The sequence below is a fragment of the Drosophila tropicalis genome, unplaced genomic scaffold (genome assembly GCF_018151085.1).
Source record: "Drosophila tropicalis isolate 14030-0801.00 unplaced genomic scaffold, ASM1815108v1 contig_694, whole genome shotgun sequence".
NCBI classification, from domain to species: Eukaryota; Metazoa; Arthropoda; class Insecta; order Diptera; family Drosophilidae; genus Drosophila; species Drosophila tropicalis.
The window spans coordinates 3,340,076-3,359,975 of NW_027173176.1; the positions used below are offsets into that span (position 1 = coordinate 3,340,076).

A 19,900-nucleotide genomic window follows, 5' to 3' on the forward strand; every position below is an offset into this window, starting at 1 on the left:
AGGACACACAATTAGTATATAGGGATATAGTTATGTATGTATGTACGTATGTACATATGTATGTATGAGCGAAGGCACAGGAAAAAGGGAAAACGCAAAAGGAGTCAAAGACAAAGAGAGGGGTAGAGAGAGAGAGAGAACATTTTGTCGTGAAATGTTTTCATAATAAGCCATAGTTTTTACCTACACATAGACAAATAAACATAATGAAAGACAAACAAAAAGCCCAAGTCTCGGTCCCGAACCTGAATTTGGTTCCAGACCTATAAATAGGTGGTAAGAAACTAATATTGACAATGGCGGAGAGGACTAAGGCAACTAAAGTTTGTCTAACGTGGCGTATGAGCAATTAACATTTATGGCAATTAATTAAAATTACATCACTTTCCCAGCCCCAGTCTATCCACTTAATTGAGACATCAACATTTTACAGACGGCAGCCAAATTCGATGAGAAATGAGAAATTATTAAGGCAAACTTTTCTCATTGTGTTTGCGTGTTTTTTGTTTTACTCTTTTGCCTAAACTCACTCTTTAACTTTAAGCATAATTATGGTAGGGGGGCGAGGTGAGCAAATAAAACGTTTTTTTATTAGTTAGTTACTTCAACTAATGATGATCTTTGTGTCTTGACAAGGTTGCCGCTTAAAAGACTTAAAGACTTTTTGACTTGAATCATGAATCGACATCAATGCATGATTAGCGCGTTCGATACAAAAGAATGCCTCAAAGGCAACTCAATTTTCATAATTGATATGCAAAATAAAAATCATTTTGTTGTCTCTCCCAAATGGTGTGAAGCAAAGAATTAGCAAAGTGATAGATCAGTCAAGGTTACCTGTTTACTAAAAAGCTGTCAATGAGTTCAATGAACTTGATATTACGTAAAAGGAATGTATATCTACTACATACACTTTGATTAGCTTCATTTCAAATTGAAGAATCTATTTCCTTTAGATGATATGGATAATGGGTTTTTATATGCAGAATGTTTTAGGTCATTTCATTGTCATTTCGAAAAACCTATAAGGGTATCTAAACTTCGATCAAGAGAATAGATATAGACACGACTTTTCGATGATTATGAATCACCAGCAAAGTAATTATCATCTTTTGTTTTGTTAATGTGTCACAAATAATAACTCATAAAGCTTTTTCAGGTTCTTAATATATCAATGAGTAAGATCTTTTTGACAAGTCGACAAAAAAAACTTGCGAAATTACACTCTATATTAAGTATATGAATCTGCAATCCCAAATATCGATGGGTCATCTTCTATGTGGGACACAAATGGTATGTAAATGTGGGTGAAAAGTAACTATCTTTTGTTTGTGTTCAAAAGTAGAGTAAACATATTTAAACTATAATTGGTTTAATCATATCTACACAATTATCTGTTAGAAGTAACACGATTGAAAAGGCATCAGCTACATTATCTAGATGACAATTTGCTGAGATTTATAGAAAGTAGTACTCGACCAAACTTGAGATTAGAAATAAAGTGCACAAATATGTCATGATATGATAATAATAATAGTAATAGATTTCCAAAAAAAAGTGGGTTAAAGTAAGCTACAATAAAGATAATGAATTCGGGTTTCCCTCGACTTTAGACCAGGAAGCAATTTGTTGTTATTCTTCGTTTCTCTCTGACGTTAATTTCATCAAAATATTTTTCCTTTCGTTTTGTCTTGTTTGTCATCTTTATGGGCTTACTATTGAACTATTCATTGATTAAAAGTCGTTTGCTGTGGATGAAGTTATTGATTTAACCCAAATAATTAGGTAAACATAAAATAAACAAACAAACAAACAAGCAAGCAGGCAAACAAATAGCCAGCAAACGGGCAAACAAACAAACAAACAAAATAGACAAATAGAAAAACAACAAATCAGCAAAAATTCGAATGTAAGTGAAATCAATAAATTTCCCGTTTGCACGAAATTCAAACCCTTACACCAAATATTTCAATCAAAAACATTTGCTTTAAAACGCGTCGCAGATAAGTCTATACCTATACACACATACATACATATATGTATATAGTTGTCTTGAAATGTAACTGATTTGAATATGTATTCCATGAACTAGTTTGGGGCGCCACCTGCACAAAAAAAAAAAAAAAAGGAAAAAGAAAAAACAAAAACCAACGGCACAAAAAAATATTAATTAATTATGCAAAAGTTCTCTCCCTCTTTCTAACGTTAACTTCTGATTTGAAGATTTTCAATTCGTAAAATTTAAATACAAACAACTTGACTTACCTTGACAAAGGAATGAACAAGCACCTGTAGACGGTGATGATGAAGAAGAAGAAGAAGACGAAGGGGGGAAGAAAATGAAGTCATTAGCTTAAATAGCACTAAGAAGCCAAAGATCTGTTCACACTCTCGTTTCGGACGCGATTTCGACTTTACTTCGCATAATGCAAAGCGTCTCGATTCCATTCCATTCGACTCGACTTGACTCTGGCACTGTGAATGTCATTCTTGTACCCTGTAAATCGAAGAATCAAAGGGTATATTAAACAAAGTAATTAATTGCAATGGAAATCAAATTTTTATGATTTCAATAAGAGCAGACCCATTTTGTCTTTCTGTCTTTTGCCTCTATGAATAGATCATCAAAATAAACACCATAAGTTTCCTGATTCCCAAGGCTAGTTATATTGAACTATTGTTACTATCCCCAATTGGCATAGGGCATCTCCATGTCGTTGCCTTTTTTTTCTTCTTACTCACATACACGAAAATTTGTATTTTATGTAGTAATTTTTTTTATTTTATTTTTAGTGTGCTTTTTTTTTTTGTTTATTGCAAAACATGTTTCGCTTGCCTGGGAAATGAACAAAAAATCAAACAGACACCAAAATGTGAAGCGTAAGAAATCAAAGTGAACATAAAACAGACAACAACAGCAAAAAAAAAAAAACCTAAAACTACAATAAAAATAAATAAAACTGAAAGTTAAATGCAAATGTGTCTTAAAATTGAATGCCATAAAACGATTTTTATGACTCCTCAAATTAGAAGGTTGTGGGAGAATTGACTTGTTTGCATAATTCGTCAATCAGTGGGCTAATTAATAGTTTTCAAAACTTTTGTTTAGTTTTTAAAAGACGAAATCGTTGATGTATTTGATGTACTATTGTTAAGAAATAATCTTAGATCTGTAATAGAATTTCAATGAAAATACTTTATTGAATTTTGTGTGTATTGCTTACATACATTTAGAGAATTATTTTAGCCAGTTAACCCTTTGGTAACACTTTCGGTCCTAAAAACGATTCTTTCATTAGTCATGAAATGTATGTTTCAATTAAAAGTTGGCAAAAACTCACATGTAATTATGTCACAGACCTTTCCCGGCATGACCAATTTAGCCGCCTAGCTCATCAAAATGTTCATACAAGTCATTGGACTAGACCAAGAGATAGGGAGAGAGAGAGAGAGAGAGAGAGAGAGAGAGAGCGACTACTTGGTTTGGAATCTGAAAACCTTAAAAAGCAACAATTGCCAAGACGGCTCCATGGGCTTCGTATGTACCTAACCGTCTCGTCCCTTGGTTTTTACTATAGGTGACTTTGAGACTCTGAGACACAGAGACTCTCACAGAGAGAGGGACTCCACAAACTGCGACATATAAATAAATATTATATTACCCTCACACAACACACATATCAACCGGGGGAACGGCAAGGAGGGGGGTGGGGATAGAAGAAACCTTAGACCAGCGACAACGCAAATGTGAGACATTGCCCCCTCTTTCCTCTCTCAGTAAATTGTGTGCTTGCTGAGTTGTTAATTAAATATTTACGCTGCTTATTTGCAAAATGAATAATTTTAGCATTTTATTTCACAAGACGCACATACACACACTCACACATAGACACACAGCATGCATACAGACAAACAATATTTTGCCCTTGTCTTTTTGGTAATTCAACTTTAGCTCTGGCATTTTTTACGACTTTTTATTTTTTTTTTCTTTTTTTTTTATTTTCTGCTCTTTGACTCTTGAAATGATACTTTAAGCTCATTTTGTAGAGTAAGCCTAGGGAAAATTCATACTAGGAATCTTTTATTATTTCATTATAATTTTTTATTTAAACTTTAATTTTTTTTTTTTTTTTTTTTTTGCACCATTTAGTACCCACTTTATGTATGTATGCATGGTGGGGGTCAGAGGGTTATATATGTATGTACATATAGATGTAGATAGGAAGCATACTCATAACTCAAGGGTTAAGCAATTAGGCGAGCTTAATTGACTGAATTGTGTGTGTTAAGTGGGAGCGGTAAAAGAAATCTTTCTTTCTAATGTGAATTAAAGCGACACAAGGCAGACAAGTCAATGTACCAACTTAAGTATAACCTACAACAAGAAGCAATTCGAATTTGTTTTCAAATATTAGTGATACTGATTTTCATTGTGTATTTATGTATTTAGCGAGTTTTCACCTTGCCAATTGCAAAGTTGTTAACAAAAAGTAATGAGAGGTTTTGTTAGAACATTTACTTGTAAGTCTTAATACTTTCTATCGGGTAAACTGGTGGTCTTAAATGAGTTTTTTGTAAAATGATTTTCTATGTTCTTTTGCCATTCTGTACACTAAAGTTTCTAACTTGTTGTACGCAAATTGTATTCATTTCGCGCACCTTATTAGACATTGTCTGATTTCATTTGGAGTGTCTGACTAACTAAACGCTTGACTGCCCAGGACAGGTCTGAGAGCCAGAACAATTTCCACCACCATTGCCACCGCTAGCCATGCCCCCATGCCATCAACCCTCGAGTCTTATGTAGCCTGAACTAATTAAATTACTTTAGTCTAGAGCCAAAAGGTTCTACTTAGCTTTCTCTCTGCTTTTGTTTCCTTCAGTTCGGTTTGGTCGACGCCTTTAATTGCTTGTGTACTTTAAAGCTTAGGAAGGAAAGAATATCGTTGTCGTCGTTTTGTTTTTGGCGTTGGCTAAAAGAATAAAGCAATTAATAACAAATATGGCTTATGCATTTCCTAAAACCCTTTCTTAACGCTTCTTTGAGCTTCCTAACGTGCTCAAAAATTCCATTAAAACTACATCTAACTAACATAGAAAAGGAACTAGAAACAAACACACACGCACACACACACACACACCATCCCTTTTAAAAGACAAAAACAAAAAAAAAAAAGAAAATGAAGGTAGGGAAATAAGGTTAACCCCCGTTTTGGCCAAATGGAAGGCTGTTTGTTGTTGTTGCTGCTGTAGCTTTTCGTCATTGTTTCAATGTTTTTTTATGACATGTCGTAAAAGGCGAAAATATTATTATTGCCTTTTGGTTTCTCTCGCTCTAGCTATTAAAATGTCATCATTTGGAGGTGACCATGCCCCACCCAACTCAGCCCACACCTCCCCAGCCTTCCCTTTAATATTTCGGTTTATTTTTTTCTTGGTGGATCTTGGATATATAGAGCCCACTGAACTGTAACGATAAGAAGAGAAAACACGCAACTTGTAAATCATGTGCGCCCGTTTTTATTGACAGACCAATTCCAAGTTGCCTTGACGTATTTATTATTTAACACCTTAGAAAGTCGAAACGCAAGCGAAAAATGGCTATAAAATTTGTTGACCTTTTTTTTCTCTCTTTCTCTCCCTCATCCCACCACCCTTTTTGGTTTCTTTACTTTTTGCTACATTTTTGGGCATTTTTGCTTAGAAAAAGAAAAAGAGAGTACGAGAATCCATCAAGAGCCCAACAGCCCACGCAACGTCTTCTTGGGTGGTCTTTGGAGCTTCATTTTTATGACTCGAGTACGAGTTTTTACGAGTCAGCACACACAACATAGGTTAAAATATTTAAAAGTGTGCTTAATTATGCTGAGAAACCGAAATAAGAAAGAAAAGCCGAATTAAATAAGTAAAAAGGAAGGCAATTCTCTTGACACGATAACGGGCTCATAAAGTGGCAAGGCAATTTTTGCCAAGAAAGTTGAAGAAATTAAACAAACGTATACGAAAATGCTAAAACCAATTCTCAGTTAAAACCAACACTAGCTAGAATATACTACACTTTGTTTACAGTTAGTTGATTCACTTGCAAAGTATATTCTTAGTCACTTCCCATATTATTTCCGTTTAAAGCTTGAGAAAGAATAAAATTTCCAAAAATTGCACTTTTAGTCGTATTGAGAATAGGAATTAGTGGGACAAATGCAAACAGAATGTATTTAGATATTATATGTATATTAATTCTAGTTTGTTGTTGGGCCATTATCAATGTATTTGATTGTTAATTTGCTTTTTACATTTACATTTCCACTATTTAACAAGTATTTAAGACCCTTTTCTCTCTCTCTTTACAGTTATGTGCAAAAACGAGTTGTCAATATCAGCATTTCACCCATAGACGATCTGTCAAATTTTTATAGTGGTAAGTTGCTTACTTTTACCTTGATTACGTGAGAAACTTTTAGCTTGGACACCTAATTGGCCTCCTGCCAAAATGCAAAATGCAAAATACAAAATGCGAAAAAGCAATTTCAAAGTCAAACCTGAAAAAACACTTCACAGTTTATATGTATGTATATCGTTGAACACTAAATGCAATTAAAATAAATATATGCAATATCGAGAAATCCGCCCATTGACACTCGAGTCCCACTGCCAATGGTGCAATGGAATGGTTTTCAGTAGAGTGAAGCTAAGGCTGAAGCTATGTAATTGATATCCCTACCCAGTCAAAGATACTTTATGCAATACGTGCCTAACAAAACTTCCACCATCTCGTCGTTGCTGTTGTCGTCGTCATCGTTTGCCGTCTTCGTTATCCGTTCAAGTGACCATTGGCCAGTTATTGCCAAGGTTGGCCAAAGAGTAGACGCAGCAACAACAACAACAAAAAAAAAAAAAAAAATTGCAGTAGCCAAAACGAAAGAAAATTTGGCATGCAAACATTGCCAAGGAGCAAGACGAATTTCAAGTGGCAAGAGGCAAGAGGAAACTAGGGAACAAACATGCCCCAGCTCATGTGTGTGCATGACTTGGGGACTTGGGGTTCAGGTTCGACTTGAAGTTTTTGGGGTTTGCCGTTTGGATTTCTAATGTGCATTCGTTGTCTGCCGTCAATCCATTAAAAAAATACAAAAAAAAAAAAAAAAATAAAATAAATAAATAAAACACGAAATACGAAAATTGTAACAACAACAAATGTGGCACGTACTTTTGCTTCTTTCTCTCTCTCTTTCTGTCCCTGTCTTTGTCTCTCTTCTTCCTCAACGTCATCTTCTGCTCCATCTTGCAAGATAACATTTGTATTTAAAAGACACTTTGCGTATGAGACCCCAAAACTAAACCATACCGAACCGGTCCATGCAAGCCATTTGTAGTTTATCTCAAGAGAAAAAATCTATAAGTAATACCACCTAGCCTCCCATTCCTCTGTCTATCTCGTTCTCGCTCTTTGCCCCTCTCCAGTTATGTCAAAATGTCAATTTTTTGTACGTTTAGTTTAGTTTGGTTTGGTTTCTTTTCTATTTTTTCCTTGCTTGTGGTGTGTGTGGCATGCAAAATGCATGCCACATGTTGCGTAAACTAGTTCCATGAGATATATCACTTGAGTTGTGACCATCGCGCGGCACGGTACAATTTTTGCTGTTTGTCGTACCTGTAGCGGGGCATTACGACCAGCAAACAGCCTCAGCAACGACAGCAACGAGACATTGGCATCAGCATCGGCATCAGCACTGGCTCCGGCACTTGCAATTGCATATGTATTTTATGGCTAGATCTAAAGGCATTCGGCTGTCAGTTGAATGAAAATGGGGGAAGCGGTAAGGGGGGTGGGCAAAAAACATGAATACCAAACGACAGCATAACATTTGTTCGATGATACCTGGGCCAGTAATCGAGGTTCTTACCAATCTCAATGAAGAGAGAGAGAGAGAGAGAGAGAGAGACAGAGAGAGAGAGCGAACAAACAAAAACAAGAAATGTATTAAAAAATCTATAAAACAAAAACGTGTGAAAGACTTTTCGACACATTTGCCAAAAAAAAAAAAAACGGAAATGGTAATTTGGTTATTCCTAATTGGAGTTCTCAAGTTAATAATCATTTTCGATAAATGATGGGGTTTAGGAGGCGTGGCGTAAACGAAAACTAATTATATATATTATACCTAATCATTAGTGAATCTTTTAAGAAATGAAACTTGCGATAATATAGTCAAATGTGTTCACAATGCAGAAAAAAAACCATTCATCAATAAGTTTCGTTACGTATAGTCAAAGAAGGACTAAAAGTCCTTGAAAATTCTATTAAAATACAGATAAAATACTTCGTCTTCTGAGGCTCTAATTTATTTATTTAGATAAAAGTTGGTATATTTTGTGAAATTTTTTATGATCATTGTCTCAGTGATAATGGAAAATATAGTTGCAACTGGCTTTTTTGTCGTCTTGTGGCTTCTGGTGACTCTATTATGTATATTTTGTTTGCATTTTCTATGCAAATGGATACAGCACACACCCATACACACTCACACAATTTCCCTTAAAAGCATTGTTATGACCTACCCCGTAAAAAGCCAACGTCTAGACGTCTGTTTTTAACACCATCACCAATAATAACAACAACAACGACAACATTACTCTGGTGGCAACACTTCAATTTGCTCCAAAAAGCACTTCACCACACTGAGAGTAGAGAGTCAGACTCCGATTCCAGCACCAAACAGCAACACCAACTTTGAGTCTTCTAAGCCCCGCCCCCCTTTGCCATCTAAGCCCCCGGGTTGGAATTACGATAGCGAGTTTGATCTGCCTTCTCTCCATATATAATTGATATTCATATGCGGCATTGGTTTGCATCTCATTAGTGGCATGTCGCGTGGAATATATCCTTATATGAAAATATGTATATATAGGTGTATGTAGTGTATGTAAGTAGTAGTAGATACCTGGGGTATCATCTTATAAATAAGCACATAATCAGGCGTTGCATAAATAAATAAATAATTTGCAACAATTACCATAAGTTGCCATGACATCTTCACTTTGAAGGAGATATTCTCTGTGTGCGTGTGTGTGTGTGTGATTGTGTGTAAAAGTGTTATGATGACTAAGGCTGAGGTTGAGGCTAAGTCTACCGCTGTGACAGAGACTGAGACCCGAGACTGGTAACTGAGGCTCAGGCTGACACTGAGACTAAAGCTGGAATTGATGCTGTGTGATGCTGTTGTTGTTGTTGTTGTTGTTGATGATGATGATGATGATGTCAGTCGTAGGCTACCAGTCAATAAACATAAATATCAGCCACAAAATGATGTTCATAGTGCGGCAGCAGCATCGTTAAGTGTTTGGCTTTATGGTCGAATTGGTTGAGAGACATCTCGTCTCCACTTTATACCGACTTGAGTCTCAAACCCGACTCTCGGCATGGTCTTTAATTAGCGCCTGGCCTGACAATTAAATAATATTTTCGCCAGCTACATATACATATATATAAATGTATATATACATATATATTTGGTCCCCACACAACACTCTCTTCTTGAACGTTGTTGTCGTCGCCGTCGACTCTTCTTTTTCTTTCTGTGTGAAGCCGCCGACTTGTTAACTTGCTGCCTGACAGTCTGCCAACAAGTTTTAATTACAAGCCAAACGAACAGAAATACGCCAAATTGAGGTCAAGAGTAGTCGACTAATAGATACCTATGTATGTACATATATTTGATGCATTAGAAACTAAAACTTTAATTACATAGGAAGAAACGGAAAAAAAACGAACTATACACGAAACACTTGATAAATGACCTATTATCTAGTCAGTGTTTAAAGACCAGACAGATCTATTGCAGAGCCGGAGAACGGCAGTTAATTTGAGTTAGCAAATCTAAAACGTTTCATTAGACTTAGTTTAATTTTCTTTCTAATCGCAAAACTCCCCACATTGCTACCCTTTTTGTTACCCGTTTTTCAAACTACTGTCAAAAAAAAAAAACTGCAGAAAAAAGTGTCTCCCGAGCAGTTAGTTTCTGATAGTCGTTGGCGATTTTTTAATGACTCCTCTGGTTCGCTTTGCCTTTTCTCGCTTCTCTACCGTGTACTTTTTTTCTCCTTCTTTTTTTTTTTATATGCAAATATTTTGTCCACACATTTTATGGTCTGTGATTGTTATCCGAGGCGACTCCGGTTGGTAGTCAGTTTTTATTATATCTATATGAACATTTTGTTTCTCCTCATTGGTTTTTCCATAGCTTCTCTCTCTTTTTGTTTAGGTTTTTATGAGTTGCTGGTCAAATGGTTGGCGTTTTGGTAGTCTTCCATCTTCATTGCTCGTGACATATTTTTGATTTGTTGCTAATTTGAATTTGAAAATGAATCGAACAGCAGCCCTTTTTATTGATGTACATATATTATTTTGGTGTAGAATTTATGACATTGGTCAGCAATGAGGGCAGGGCGGGGGCTGGACAAGGGCTGTGCGACTCCGGAACTCAGATTTTGGGTGTTGAATTTGTTTTGGTTCGGTTTGGTTTCTGCTTGACATATTGACTTGCATTTTAACAATAAAAATAAAATTAAGAGGCATTTTGTCTCCATTTGATTTGATTTTGATGAAGGTCGTTTCTATTATAAAATAGAAACGGTATAAAAATTACGGAAATTTCGTAGACTTTAGTGACCTTCAGTTACGTTATGGTTAATAGAATCTCCGTAGCGTATAGCCTAAGCGAATTTACAGTCTAATAAAAAAAAAAAAAACAAAACTGAAAAAAAGGGAGGTGAAGGAGGAAAAGTGAGTCGATTTTTATTTGTTCTGATTTTTCATTTCCATTTCTTAAGCTATCATCAAAGTGCCATCAAAGTGGCAACCCTTTTGTGCCATTAGGAGGATGCTTGATGGCAACGCCCCCTGTCCTCTGCTCCCTCTTCCGAAAAAACGGAGATAGCCCTCATTCCTTTCCAAAAAAAAAAAAAAAAAAACAGAAAACGCGTATCCTCACGCTTTTCCGTCGTTCTGAGCTGGTCTGTCTGTCTGTCTTGCTGGTTCTTCTTCATCTCGTTCTCCCTCTGTCGCTTATTTACAGCTTGACATTTCACTTGCCAGTCGCGCGGGACACTTCAATGCGCTCCAATTGCATTTTATGACAGACAAAACTGACCTACTTAAGGACACTTACACACAGACCTACTGCTGATGCTACGCCCACAATCCTTGCTTTCGTCCATCCGTCCGCCCGTTGGTTCTTCCGTCCATCCTTTCATTCCTTGCGTTGCCCTTATCCCCTCCTTTTGCCTTTGCGTGTTGCGTTGCTTTTCCTTGCCTTTTTTTCAATCGCATTATAAATTTAATGTGTTGACCCTTTTTCGCTTCGAGCTTCGACCGCAATTTCAATAGATTGGCTTTCAGTCTCGCTACTTCCCTCCTTTTTCCTCCCAACCTTCAACTTTCATCGCCTTCTCCTGCCCCCATCATTGCTGCTCCTGCTCCCTCCTTCTCTCTCTTTCTCTCTCTCGAGTTGTTTGTCTTTAAAAATCTGGGCTATCTGGGAAATTGTCATAAAATTTAACTAAAATGTCCATAAGTAGCTGGAAACGTTGTTTAAGTGGCGGGGCTTGTATAGGGTACAGAGAGGTAGATAGAGAGAGCTACAAGTGGAACTGAATTCAAACTTTTGTTTATCTTTTTGATACAGTTGGACGAAACAAAAAAACATTCCGAATTTGATTTCTTTTTATAGAGTGGGCGATACATCTCAGAGATGAACGAAATGAGTGGGCTCACGACCTACTGGAATTAAAAACACTTTAGCAGTTTTAGTTCAGATGAAAATGTTATTTAACGGCACTTGGGAACAATCCACCTGGTTTGTTAGTTTAGGTAGCAAAAACGTTTTCGAACCCATTGATCAAAACAGTTCAATTAATTTTCTCAATAAAGGATATCAGTAAAATGGTTTATTCCGTATTTAGTTTAAAGCTCTCAAAGTCTTTCTTCGCTAAATTTTTTATGAAAATGTTGTTAAATTATTGACTAAAAGGAGAAGTGGTTTGGATGCTAACAAAATTTTTGTTGTAGCTTTAATTGGCATTAATTAGCTGAATGAAAAGGTTTTTCGAAAGGATTTTGGCAACGTGTCACGACACTCATCTCTAAGTGTGTGTGTGTGCGTGTTGAGCCACGTTACATTGACTGCCAGAGTTGTCGCATTTCACGCTTAGTGCACGACAAGTCACGCCCTCTCTCACGCCTTGGCCATTGTCAATATCCTGGCAGCCATTTCCTGCTTTGTTTCTTTTCAGCTTCTTCTTCGTCGTCTTTGGTAGTGTACGCCATTTTGGCCTTTGTTATATAGGTCCTGCTGACTGAGGTCCAGTCATGGGTAAAAATTGTTCGTAACAAAAAAAAAAAAAATAAAGAAAAACCAGAAGCAAAGTCTGAGCAAGAGTAACTTTTCGTAAAGAGTTCTTTTCGCTGCGTTCATTCATTCTTTGGCTGGATATTTGGTTTTTTTCAGTTTTTTTTTTTTTTCTGTTTTGCTGTGCTTTGGCATTGAATAAAACGTCTCCAGAAGAACGAACCAGCAACGAAGAAGCAAAAACATTGAAAATTGTTTTTCTTTATGTTAAATTCTTTTTGTCTCTTGTCTCTGTCATCTTTTTGGTGCACTTCAAAAAGTTTTTCTCCCCCCCACCCATTGTTGTAGCTACACATCTTGCACTATACTCTATGTATGTACATATGTAGATGTATGTATATGTATACCGATATCTACGTATGTACATATATACATACATACATGTACATATATACATGCTCGATGACTGGCTATAGAAATCTATAAAAGTTCTTCTGGTCTTGCTTCTGATGGTGTTGCTGCGCTTGAACGATTTTTGCTTGTGCAAATATTTTATTGACTATTATTTTTCGGCCCCGGTGTGTTTGTGTCTATCTGTGTGTGTGTGTGTATGTGTGTGAGTAAGCAAGTGTGTCCTTCCAGGACCTTGGGCTGGTTTTGTTGTGTTTTTTTGTCTTCTCTTATTTCTTTTTGCAACTGTTTTCCTTTGTATTTTCATTTAAGGGTTTATTTGGGCTCTGGTTATTTGTTGCGCAATTTCCTTTTTGTTAGGCAAAAGAGATAAAAATAAATAAGAAGAAATTTATTTTTAAAGCAAAGCTCTCAATAAGATGTAAAGGAATTGCTTAAAATTGCTTAAATTTTATTATTCAAATATTTATTTTATTTATTTATATCAATATTAGTACGATATTTGACCATAAATTTCTTCAATTATGCCAAAAGAAGTTCCTGCAAATGAAAGTGGGAACAGACAATTTCCAAAGCGAGCTTTAGGATCTCCTTGTTAAGTTCATTTCACATTGAAGCATTTAGGATAGTCTTTTCAAAGTTTCTCTAACTTTAAACTAACTTTAGATAAAACACAAACACAAAGGTTTCAGTATTTGCCATTTAATCTTTATTCTTAATTCCTTTATGACGTCTTCAGCGGCTGGTAAAGAGAAATCAACAAACCTTGAAGATAAATCTCCCTACAAAAGTATCTTTATTTTTTATATTTCCTAGTCATTTTGTGGAATTGTATTGATTTTGAATGACGATGTCTGACTGTGGACTTTGAGTTTACCATTTATTCAGTTACCGCCCTGATCCCTTACCCCGTTTACCAACTATCATAACACAGTCAAGTGTTTATGTTCCAGACCTTTGCCCAGTTGGCCCTTACAAATTTGCATGTTTACAAGTAAATTTTCGACATGAATATTTATTTATTTTGCCATTGCAAATGCACTAAATGAAGTTGCTGCTTTTGTTGTTTCATCTCCCCCACAGCTAGCCACCTGTATCATCGTCCTCCTTCTCCTCCTCCTGCTTCTCCTACTCATCATCATCTAGTTGATTTGCAATAACAAGCTGCTGCTGTTGCTGTTGTTGTTGTTTGTTGTTTGTTTGTTTGGTCATTTTGTTGTTTATTTTTAATTGTTTTGCATGTTTATGTTTTCATTTCATTTTGCAGGGTCATTGAAAATTTTTGCGTTGAAGATGCCCGGCCCGATTACAGGGCAAATTGCAACAGATATTTGAATGTTTTTCAATTACTTTCCCTTATTTTCATTTATTCGGATTCGTGTTTGTCCTAGGCATCATTTGCTGTTTGTTGTTATTTTCTCTCTCTTTGGGCCATTTCTACCCTAGACACCCTGGACTCGACTGGTTTATTGAGAGGTATATCTTTTTCTGGTCAAGTTTGGAGGAACTTTTCACTTCATCTTTGTTGTTTCTCTCCAGTTATCTATGTGAACTTTAGTCTCAAGAGTGTATAGGGTATTAAGCCTGTATAGAGGGTATCTTAAGGTCTAGAACTTTGGGTTTTGGGGGGCGGGTGGTGAGTGGTGAGTGAGAAAAACTCATTGTTTCCTTTACTGCTTTCGTATATTTTCATCTGTTTTCCTTTTCAAGAATGGTTTCGTTTTGCTTTTTCTTCATTCCCATGCCACATCTGATGCGAGTCCTCAGATGTTGTTTTCTTTTATAGCCTGCCCATAATCATTTGTGCAAGAAGACAAAAAAAAAAGAAAACAAAAAAACAAATTTGTAATAAAATTAGTAGAAATGACTTTAAAATTCTATGTTTCTTGTCTTTCTTGTTCTTTGTTTTCTTGTTGTTGTTTCTTCTACTTATTTATATTTTGTATTTTCATTTTTTTTTTGGGTCTTTGATGATGATTTTTTCATTAGTTTCGCGCCGTTTGAGAGCACAGCCAATTAAATGTTCAAGAGGTGGGCCACCGCCGCCAGCTGAAAGGGGAGGTGTTGGCGCGGGAAATACAGCAAAGATATTGAAAATAGTTTTCTATGTATATGTATATATCCATCTGTATATCTTTGTATATATATATATACTTTTTTCCATCATGATGATAAATGAGTTGTGCGTTTTTGGCTGAACCGAAATGCGTGTTAAATGCTTTAATTGCCGCAATTCACAAAAGTCATGTGCAAAATGCGAACAAATTTGAAACGCTCAAAATTAGCAGCAATTTTCGACAATTAAAAAGGTTGGTTTTCGAAAACACGCCTGATGATAAATGAAAGTTCAAATCGTTGCAAATTTAAAACAAAAGCAAAATACAAAAAAAATTAAGATATTATATCTAATATCTACCACAAAAAGGAGAAAACAAAATTCAATGCGGATATAAAGCTTAAAGACACAATGCCACACAAAAGTGACGTTTCCAAATGATTTGGAATTATTTACCGAATAAATTTTAATATTTTTACTTTTTAAGTGGAGTTGAAGTTATCATTTGTCTTTGCCCTTAAATTTTACTTTCTATATCCTTAGATCACTCCAAAAGTCCTTGATTGGATCGCGACCTTCAGTAGCTAGTGAAAAAAACATTAAGAGACTTGTTATTTGCTGTTTGGGATTGGTAGGAAAAAAGTTGCTACAGCTTGTGGAGGGGCGAGGAAGTAACTGGACCTGACTATCCTGTCTACCACTCCTACTGTTGCCACTGCTTTTGTTGTTGTTGTTGTTGTTGTGTGGCACGTATGGGAAGGACACACGTACGCAATTAATTGCAGAATTATTACAAATTTCATTACATGCTAAAATATGCAAATTGTTTGGCTCAGCCTTTCCCTCATACCTCATCGCATACTGCCCCCCTCCAATTGCCCATCCCCCATTCGGCCCATCCATTCGCATACTTCATCATCCCCGCCTGCTCTCATATTTTGCAACATTCGCATTGCAATTAAATGCATTTGCATACATAATAAATAAATAATGCAGATGCAGCAGTAACTCGACTGCCGCTGCCGCTGCTGCTGAAGCGCAACAGTCGACGCCCCACAAAAACAGAGAGCAAATAAATGGGCGAACAAAAAACCAGAGAAAAAAAATATAAAATTATATCTTTTAATTATCATTTTAATGGGTTTATGAAAATTTAGAATAGCATGTGAAAATTGCTCGCTAAATGCAGGAGCAATGCAACACAAACGGTTGACGATGAGGGACAGCTGCATTTTGAGGGGCTGACTGCCTGCATTAGGCATTAACATTAACAGCAACAAAATACACAAATAAAAGCAAAACAAAAAAAAAAGCAAACAAACAAAAAAAATGGCAAATGAATGGCAGCTGGTTTTCAGGTGAGTTCAGGGAGAGAGAGAGAGAGCGAGTCAGTGTCAGAGACAGAGTGAGAGAGACGGAAAGGGAAAGGCAGAGGGAGCCAAAAGGTAGGGGTGGCTGCTTGTCGAGTGGTCGGTGGAGGGTTACGACAATTTTTACACAAAAATATTCAAGCGAATGATCAATTTTGATCAAGTCGAGGTTTATATACTCTCTCTGGATCTTTATAGATTAGCTTTCTATGTTAACTTAGCTATTTTTTAGTTAATTTATAAAAAACCATTACAAAAATGCGATTACTTTAAATGTGAATTAATCATTTGAACTAAATTTAAATAGGCCATCAAATTGCAATTAGAAAAAGACAGTTTCTTTTTGCATCTTATTGTTAGATGATCCAAAGTATAAATGGGATAGACTAATAAAAATAGTATATAAAATACGCAGAGTTATTGAAATTTTTGCAAATAAATTACTTCATTGTTATTGAGCTCAAATTGGATATAAACTTTTGAACAGAGAGTATGAAAAAACTGTTATTGTAAGTGTTGTAATTGTTGTTGCAGCATAAATATTGCATGTCTACAAAATATTTGGGTTAAACTTTTGCAAACACACACACACACACATAAAAAACGAATGCAAAAAATGCACAAAAAAAACAAAAAGAAAAATATTTTATTTGCATGATTGCACACAGTAGGAGAAGGGGGATGGATGAAAGAGTAAGAGTGGGATGATGAATGGGTAACAAAAAGTAGGAGATGGATGGATGAATGGAGGTGGACCAGGAAGAGGAGGAGGCAGCCAGCCAGTTGAGTGGCGTGTGGCATGTAGTGCGAGACTTGAGCGCCGTTATGATGGCCACGGAAAAAGGAGATAGGAGAGGACTCAGTCATAACTTTTGCACCAAATCAATCGTTATGCAATTTGTAAAAGAAACGAATAAAAAAATATATAATTGAGTTGGCCAACATGAAATTAATCTATTAATAGCTAATTTCCTTACGTCACATCTCGTATACGATTAGTCAAGTGTTTCGATTGATAATGGCCAAGAAGAGACACCCCTTTTGATTTGGCTTAAAAGTTTTTTTTTTATTTATACCATGGACATATTGAAATTTTATCATTTCTTGATGGCCAGAATGACGAAACCGTTATGACAGCAGTCGTGGCCGAGCGGTTAAGGCGTCTGACTAGAAATCAGATTCCCTCTGGGAGCGTAGGTTCGAATCCTACCGACTGCGAACTCAAAATTCTTTTTTTCGAATTATTATATACGGAAAAATTTTATTCAGTTTTTAGTTTTTGAGAGGTACTGAGTTTTTTCATGAGTTATGTATGGTTCGAGTTGATGGTTGACGCGATTCCCGCATATCTTCCGATGGCAATGTTATTCGTGCTCGCCGATTGGTTTCTTCCGGAATTTGTCTTCTTTTGCGTTCCGTATGTATTGAATCAATGCTATCCGAACTTTCTACAGTTGTCACCCATGCGGGATGACGTGTGCGTTCGGTACTCTTGTAATCTGGATTTTTCGTTGAATACAAATGCACCCGATTTGGCATTTCATGCTCTTCAATGGCATCCATTGCGGGGTGTTGAATATTTGTAGCAGTTCCTCGTTTCTTCAGTGCTTTAGATCGCTCCTTTATGGTTGCTTGTGGCACCGGCTCTGGTGTCTCTTTAGGCCTCTGTACCTCAGCACAATTGGGTGGATCGCGATTGGCACAACACTTTAAACGGGTCTTATCATCCTCATCGACACGTCCAAACTCACAATACAATTCATCAACTTTCGTCTGCAAACAGTGATGCAACTTGTGCTGACGGCAGAGCAACTCTTCCAGCTCGCGTATTCGATTCTTTTGCTTTTTGATAACTCGACCGAGCTCTCGGCGCACCTGTTGCTCGCACTCACAACCACAGGGTGGTTGATCAAAGTATTCCGGTGGCGGTGGATCCGGACAACATGGCGGATTACAACAGTTATTCTCATCGTCGAGAGCTGCCGTCGGTTTCTTCGTGCACTGATCGCATTCGCAAGGGCACACGTCAGTCGAATGAAGGCCACGTCCAAGTAGTAAAACATCCGTGCACCCAGTCAAACACATTTCCGTACGACCTAAGTGAACCAAAGATGTCGATGAATGGTTAGACTTAAAGTAAATTCGCCATACCTAGACATGATTCTTCCTCCTCTTCGCATTCTTCTGCCAACAGATTGAGTTCATGATCTTCTTGGGTTGGTGTACGCAAAACAGTCACCTCTGTCTCATCTATATCGGGAAATGTGGCGCCATTGTCTTTAAAATCCGATTCGAGTACAAAAATTTCGGTATCCGATTCTGAATCTCTTTTATCCACACCATCTTGTGTTTTGTGATTACCCTTCCACGATTGTTCATCACCACCGTCGCCCTCATTTCCATTGCCATTGTTGTTGTTATCGCCATCACAATTCTTGGCAAAAGCTTTGCCAAAATAAGAGGGCAACGTTGCACCCGGAAGTAGCAAAACATTGACGGATGGCCGATTCAAGTCCATGCCCTTATCAGGACACTGGCACAAATCGACTTCGGCATCGCTTTGCAGCTTCGCACGGAGCTCTGCATCAGCCTCCTCATTGGCCTTGAACTTGGCGCACTGCTTGTGGGCACGTGCCACAAACTCTGGTATATGTTCAATGCAAACGCAACACTGGTCCCGTATACTCTCCAGACACACATTGTTGGCGGCCATGCTACGTTGCCAGATGCGTGCCTGATCCATGGTCTTTGGATAATGATAGGCAGTCTTGCCATTGGCATCCGATTCGGGAGGTTCAATCCCGCAAATGACACAGCGACGTGGCGTCAATGGCTCGGCAATATCGCTATCCATGGTGCAACATAAATATTATGTACTTTAAAGCTATCTAAATTTTAATAAAAACAAAAAAGATTTTTTTTCTGTTTTCCGAGTTTTTTATATATTTAACGGTTTTGATTTTCGTTTCGATAATAGAACAAAATGTTGCTATGGTTGGGAAAAATGGAATTGTATTCTTACGCTTTTATTATTATTTTTCTTTTTCTCTCCTATCTATCGAATTGTTTTTTGTAATTGTTTCTCTTACGTTTTTTCCGCTCTTTATAGAGCAAGTTGTGTTTCTGTTGTTGCCTGATTACTTTTCAGCTAAAAAAAAAAAAAAAAAACTTGGGGGAAAACGCACCTTGCGGTTTCTGTGGCAAAGTGAATTGGACTGTGAAAGCGCAGCAGTCAGAGCCAGGTGGTGGAATAAGAGGAGGTGGCAGGTGGGAATGATTTCGAAATCGTAGAGTCGTTCGTTGAGAGGGGAGCCATAGAAAATTGTTATATTGATCATAATTTTGAGTAGTAAACGAAAAAAAATAACGATTGCAATAGGCCTTAAACTCTCAGGTAGCAGATTCAATACAAATGAATACCCCCCAAACGGCGAAAGTCACTTTTTCCACTGGGGTTACGTTATGTATAAATCAAAGTTAGATATCTGTTTTTCAAGTCAATTTGCCTAATACGTTAAAACTCAGCAAATGCCCCACAATGTAACCGAGGGCAAAAGGCATACATACATAGATTTTTATAGTATATGCCCACACCCATTTGAAATAAAATAGTGCGTTTCAATACAGTCAAGCCCTCCCCGAAAAAAAAAAAACAAAAAAAAAAAAATCTGCGCGAAACCGCAAAACAATAGCCGCCCCCTGGAATAGATGGAGGC

The 19,900-nt window shown here is 36.9% G+C and overlaps 2 protein-coding genes and 1 non-coding gene across 3 annotated transcripts in view; 2 read left to right on the forward strand and 1 right to left on the reverse strand.

The window, feature by feature from the left end:
• caps (capricious) overlaps nucleotides 1-19,900 on the forward strand; it is a 65,775-nt gene that overhangs the window by 7,698 nt on the left and 38,177 nt on the right. The window contains exon 2 of the mRNA XM_068292334.1: nucleotides 6,351-6,418. The gene's annotated coding sequence lies outside the window, so the exon portion shown is untranslated. The remainder of the gene's footprint in view (nucleotides 1-6,350; nucleotides 6,419-19,900) is intronic.
• Nucleotides 17,321-17,402, forward strand: TRNAS-AGA (transfer RNA serine (anticodon AGA)). Its single transcript has one exon. It is a non-coding gene; the product is annotated as a tRNA-Ser (tRNA).
• Nucleotides 17,426-19,125, reverse strand: LOC137579112 (uncharacterized). Its single transcript, XM_068292807.1, has 2 exons — nucleotides 18,336-19,125; nucleotides 17,426-18,280 (listed from the first exon to the last, which is right to left on the reverse strand). The coding sequence occupies exons 1-2, from the start codon at nucleotides 19,036-19,038 to the stop codon at nucleotides 17,484-17,486; spliced, it is 1,500 nt and encodes a 499-aa protein (XP_068148908.1). The 5' UTR covers nucleotides 19,039-19,125; the 3' UTR covers nucleotides 17,426-17,483.